Genomic DNA, 6,600 nt, shown 5'->3' with positions numbered 1-6,600 from the left:
CTGTATATATATATATATATATATATATATATATGTGCTGTCAAAATTAGCGCGTTAACGCAGGCGATTAATTTTTTCAGTTCAACGCATTAAAAATATATAACGCATTAAATGCAGGGGTGGAGCTAGGGTTGGCCACCGCCCACAACTGCTGCTTCTGTCTCTTTTTTTGAAAAAAAAAGTGTATTTATTTAGTCGCAGAACGTTTCAGACGCGCGCTCCAGCTTCACTTCAGTGCCAGGCATGATTCAAACGAGCGCGGAAACGGTACTGTGTTCGTAATGCGGGCTCTTCTGTGCTCTTCGTAGCGCTGTAGCCTGTATCATTTCATATCAAAGCATGAAATAAACTATGTGCATGCAATGTCGTGGTCAGTTAAGTCATAAAATGACCAAAAATGTGATTAAAGGTGCCTTAGGGGCCGTTCACATGTCGCTTCCATTATGAACGTCTGCATTTGAAATAACGAACTTGAGCACGCAAAAGACACAACATGTGAACGGCCCCTTAAATCTGTGCATGCATGTAATATGTTGAGTCACATTTAAGAACATGTCTCTGAAATGGTTTTCAAAACTGTCCTGGAGCAGCCCAGCACTGTCTCCCTCATCTAACACACTTGATTCAACTCCTCAGTTCATTAGTAGAGACTTTAAGACCTGAAGTGGGTCAGAAAAATTAAAGAGATTTGAGAGAAAATAATAAGCTTCGTGTCAGATCTGCGTCACGTTGAGCAGCTGCAGCTTTTAAAAAACAGCAACCAAAACAACCTAATAACCAGCTGCTGTGATGATTGTTCATCAAAGAAAAAAAAAAAGAGGAAATCAATAACTTTTATAGCTATAAGGATTCATCTATATTTAATTTAGAATTTTGTGTTTGATTACTTTGTTCAATTTCTGTATATTTCTCCTGAAGGGCACAGGTAAATATGACATTGATTATAATGGGGTTATGTAAAGATTGTTTTAAGTTCACTTAAATGAGAAGTTATTAAAGTCTAATAAATGTTAAAGTCTAATAAATTAAGGTCTAATAAATGTTAAAACTGATAGCTCTCAAAAAAAAAAAAAAAAAAAGTCAAAAGACTTAAGGCCGGTTCCAGTCTGCCGTGCTGCTGAGTGGTTTGCGACTGTAGCTCCGTGTAGCTTCACTTTTCTATTGAATCGCTATCTTACTATCACTCTCTGTTGTTTAAAGTGATCAAATATAACTTAATTCCCACCATATTTCTGATATTATCTATCAAACTAATCTGGCTAATTTGATCTTTCGCCTTTAATCTAAAACCGCGAGTGCAGCGCGCCTGCTTCCATTCGCATTTCTATTCACATCTATTACTGTTTATTTTTCTCTCTCGCTCCATTTTTCACAAGTTCATCAAACAACAGTGGTAAGTCGGAATCATTCATCAATCACGGTGAGTAATGGCTTCTTCTCCTGCTATTGTTGTTTGCACCGCTTGCCACATGTACAGTTTATCTCTCTCTGTTGGCAACAAGGGATTCACATGTGATAAATGCAGGGAAATAGTTAGGCTGACAGAGAGGATTTTAGAACTAGAGACACGCATCCAAACTTTAATTGAGGACAGTAAGAATGTGAGGACCTTAGATACGGCTTTGGATGCGACTAGCTCAGGGTGTCCTGTACATTGTTCGGCTCTGGTCGTAGAGCCCCCGCAGTAGGGCGACTGGGTGACTGTGAGGCGGCATATTTGCCCTGTCTGCTGTCTGTAACGTCAACATAATCTCTAGCTCAAGATAGTCAAGAAGCTTTGAGACTACTGGATCACTTTCTCCAGGTATAACAAACCTCACTGCTTACGGCAGTGTACTTTTCCCAGCAGGAAATTTGTAATTCAGACTCAGAGCTGAAGGAGTGATATAGAGTCGCTCACCTTAAAGAAGCCGATCATTCCCACTCCAAACTCGATACAGTATCTGTCCAGTAACTCCCTGTTCCAGGCGTCCATGTTCACATACTTCAAAATGTTTTCGTACACAATAAGCACAAAGCGGCCCCGCTGTCCGTCCATTAATGTGGGCATGTCTCCTTTTCCAGGAGAGATTTCCGTCCGGTAGCGAAACCTCGCCGACTCCAGGATGGCCACGATCTCCTGTCCGAGCTGCGAATACAGACTCTCCACGAACACCAGCACGACCGGATCCGTCCGAGAGCCATCGGACGACAGCGTCCCGCCCGCTCCAGACAGGAAGGGGAGGGGCCGAGACGGGGTTACGTAGAGGTCACCGGCCGCGCGTCCTGCTGCGAGCGACGGTTCCAGCTCTCGTTTGACGACGAACAGGAAGTAGGAAGAGAGGAAGACGCTGAGGATGCACAGGAGGAAGAGGAAGATGAAGCTGGTCTGTAGCGGCACCTGTCGAACGAGACGGCGCAGGCGGAGCACACCGAGCATCACACAAACAAATACAAACAAACAGCTGAAGGAAGGAAAACCGATGGATAAAGTTCAATCTACATGATTGGGATGTAAAATGAGTGCAACAGAAATGTGTCTGTGCTTCTACGTGACCATCGCTGAGCTGAAGAGAGGGGGTAGGACTCAGAATTTGAGTGGATGACTCGCCTGTCAGTCAAACTGACTCCGCCCTCTTGTCCACTTTTGATTGGTCACGAACTGCTGCGGGGGGCCGGCTCTGCTGTGACTGACAGATAATCATCGCTACAGTATCCCAGTGGACACCAGCACACCTGAAAGACATGAATATGAAAGTCAGAAAAAAATGTTTACAAGGAAGAATCAAAATTGATATAATAATAATAATAATAATAATAATATTTTTTTTACAGTGAATATTACAATAGTATTTTTTTATTTTGTTTAATTTTATTTAATAATAATGAAAATGAATTATTTTATTTTACAGTGAAATATTTATGATTATTAATATTATTATTGTTGTTGTTTTTGTTGTTAAATACTTGTTTTTAAAGTGAATATTACAATAGTCATATTTCTTATTTAGTTTAGTACATTATAATAACAATAATAACTCAATAAATAATATTTAATTAATCATAATAAAATTTTATGTATTTATAAATAATATTTAAAAAACAACAACAACAATAATAATAATAATAATATTTTGAATCTTTTTGATAATAATAATAATAATGTTTTAAATCATTTTAAAACACAATTTTTATTGCAATCAGATTTCCTCACACATTTTTCTTGCAAGACAATAAATCAAAGGTGTGTGTGTAGTTGAGAGAGAAACACACACACACAGAGCAGTATTTGAGTTTATGTGATGAAGACACAGCGCTCAGGGCATGAAGAGGAATATCAAAGTCAGATTAGAGCCGCGGTGCGTTCAGACACACGCAGCAGGAGAGCACTCAGCTCTGGACACTGGCGGGTCGCTGTGGGCCGATGGGTTTGTTCTCAAAGGGTTTCAGGAACTATTTGGGCTGAATTTGCATATATTTCACAGCGTCTTTGGATGAGACGTGCTGCAACAGAGCCGTGAAATTGTGTCCTGATTCTCTGCCGGTGTAAAAATACACATCAGATCTATCCATAAATTCACAGAGAAGATAAAACTACAGACAGACGATGAAAACAAATGCTGTGGTCACATTTTCAATGGTCAAAAACTAAATCTGGGTCACTATGCACTAGCAGTCTCCAAAATAGACAGATATGCAAAATAATTAGTTACTCAGTAAATATAATGCAAAATAAAAAAAGCATTTATAAAAATAACATGACTATCATTATTATTATTATTATTAAATAAAATGTTAAAAATAAATTACTTTTGTAATATTTGACTGTAAAAATATTAAGACAAATGAATATATTTTTCTTAAATAAAATAGACATAAAAATAAATATAACCACTGTAGTTAAAACTAGTATTTAAGAAAAATCATTATCAAAACATTATCATAATCATTATTATTGTTACTATTAAATAAAATGTATAAAAGAAATTGTGATTTTTGTCAGCCTGCTATACATACAGAGAGACAGAAGGAAAAAGAACGAGCACAGAAGTTGTTTGGTGACACTCAGGAGGGGGTTTGTTCTCATTTCACAGCACTTGCATGTGTCGAAATCGCAGAACGTCCCCACTGGGTCTTTGATGCGAGCATGTGAGCGTTTGAGGACAGAAACGGCCCTCAAAAAGAATTGTTGGAGCCGCTGGCAGGAGAATGCACTTGATATATGAGTGTGCCAACAAAAGCAGTGCTGGGACTCTGGAACGGGTCGGCCCATTGTGAAAGGGGCCAGCCGAACCCTCGGGGTCATAGCGAATCCTCAAGAAGCCTTGCGCTGACACCAAGAAACCACGCACTGTAGCAACCACTCGCTCTCCATGGAAACAGAGAGAAAGAATGGAGACTCAAACAGCCTGGAAACCTGAGGAGAAATTCTAGAACTCCTTTCAAAAGCTCAGGAACTCACAATGGAAATTTAAAAGAATTTAAAGAATTTTAGAATTGCAAATTAAAATTCTACTTTAATTCTAAGGCCGGGTTGCATAAATCTATTTAAACAATGTGACCTTGTCCTTTGAGACTGGTCTTAACTTTAAGTCATAAAACTTCAAGTAATTTTAGACTTGAAACTTGGAATGGGTTGTTTCGTTTTTCAACTCAACCAGAGGTTCACATCTAAAATTGATTTACAATTATTTTTTCTGTTGAAAGAAATACATAAATGAAGAAGAAATCCAAAATATTAAATGTCACTGATGAATATTTACCGAGCAATCCACTATTTTGTAGAGGGGGATCAAAATGACAATTTTCATCTGAGGTTTGGAGCCAAATTACAGTATGGAGAAAATATAAAATAGATATAAAATAAAATAACATTAACAGGGCACCCCTAATATAATGGTAGGGGAAACACTGGATTTATATCTTTGCAACCCTTGATGAATTTTGATGAATAAAAAATCTTCTGATAACTTTGTCATGAGTGTCTGAGAATGATTTGTGCTAATTTTCATGCAATGTGGACGATGTCCTAAAATTATTATTATTATTATCATTAACGTGTGTTTTCAATTCCTTTTATCCTGCAACATCTCAATTCTTCTCTCTCTTCCCATTAAATATGAAATAGATTAATCTTTTCTTCTGCAAACACACCAACATTTCTGTGGCCCATATTCTGCCTCATAACCTCATTCTGACTGTGACGGATTCAGAACATGAAAGACTTTTATTACGAAGTCAGAAGTGGGTAAATGATTGAAGCAGAACCCCAGAGAGCAGCTCAAGAGGACGAGGTCATCAGACATCAGCGGGAAACACAATCATGAGCGACAGATCCATGATGAGAAAATTAACAGTAACACCTCAGGCCATGTATGACACACCTCACACGCTTAACTCAACCCCATCGACCCACACGAACCAACCAACACAAGCATGTTTATGTTATTGGATATTCTAGAGGAACAAACTGCTCGGATTCCCTTGAGACGGCCAATAGAGACCTGAAGGGCAGAGCAGCCGCTCATTTATCACTTTTGGCAGCTCTGGGGTTTGTGGGTTTGTGCTGAACACAATGACACGTGGGAGCGAGCGGCTTATTCAGCGCAGCGTTTAGCGGCAGTTGCAATCAACACTTTAATTGCAATCAAAACTCAAAGTCAATAATCACTTCAGTTGCTCTGTGTAGGTGTGACGCCGCCGGCGATGATGCTAGAATTTGATTCTTACTTCTATACCGAGTTCTTGCTTTGGCCATGCAGGCTAGCAGATCAAAATATAATTTTATGGTGGAAAGAACGTGAATTTATCTGAAAAAAAATGTGAAACTATCAAAATGTGACAGTCTTTATAACGGATACAGAGTTTGTATATAAAATTCAGAACTGAATTGGCTACAACACACAGGAAGTTGAAAAATTATTTAATGAACTTCAAATTTAAAAAAGAATTCAACATAGGCAATGCATTCCATGAAATGAATCTATCTAACTAAGATCTATCTCTTAACTACATCTGTGACTATGTACCAGGGCTGGGTTAAAAAAAATATCCATATCTCATTTTTACGAAACTATATTCATTCTTAAATCCCAAGAATCGATTATTCTAGCCTGTTTTCAGTTAATGGACAGAGGTTTGAAGGGCACCTCCCATCCAATAAATCGCGATAAGCGTTGTGATTTGGTACTGTTAATATGAAACAAAGTCTCAGATTTCAAATTCTGTCCATAGTATTTAAACAATAAATGCCGTTTTGGCGCTATCTATCTGTCTGTCTATCTATCTGTCTACCTATCTATCTATCTATCTCTCTATCATCTTTATATCTATCTATCTATCTATCTATCTTTAACCATATCTATCTATCTATACATTTCTTTTCATTTCTGTTAATAGATTTCTATTTTTATTCATTTCACTACAAATTAATCTTCCTCATATTCAAAATTCATATTGGAATTCTGCATCCTTTTTGCTGATTAAACGTAATATTCTATCCAGAACTCCACAGCAAACGCCTGTCAATGCCCTAGAATTATAACTACCGTATTGTCCCGAATATTTAGCATGACGACTTAATAGGAAATACATCTGAAAAAACGCGGTCGTCTTATATTC

At 37.9% G+C, this 6,600-nt stretch overlaps 1 protein-coding gene across 1 annotated transcript in view; it reads right to left on the bottom strand.

The window, feature by feature from the left end:
- LOC107754481 (bifunctional heparan sulfate N-deacetylase/N-sulfotransferase 1-like) overlaps window positions 1-6,600 on the bottom strand; it is a 36,155-nt gene that overhangs the window by 21,658 nt on the left and 7,897 nt on the right. The window contains exon 2 of the mRNA XM_016570940.1: window positions 1,901-2,715. Coding sequence (XP_016426426.1) covers window positions 1,901-2,419 — 519 coding nt within the window. The 5' untranslated portion in view covers window positions 2,420-2,715. The remainder of the gene's footprint in view (window positions 1-1,900; window positions 2,716-6,600) is intronic.

The sequence above is a fragment of the Sinocyclocheilus rhinocerous genome, unplaced genomic scaffold (assembly GCF_001515625.1).
Source record: "Sinocyclocheilus rhinocerous isolate Xijiao unplaced genomic scaffold, SAMN03320098_v1.1 scaffold50, whole genome shotgun sequence".
Classification (NCBI taxonomy): Eukaryota; Metazoa; Chordata; class Actinopteri; order Cypriniformes; family Cyprinidae; genus Sinocyclocheilus; species Sinocyclocheilus rhinocerous.
The sequence above is the reverse complement of the archived record's forward strand: the minus strand, read 5'-3'. Positions and strand labels throughout refer to the sequence as shown.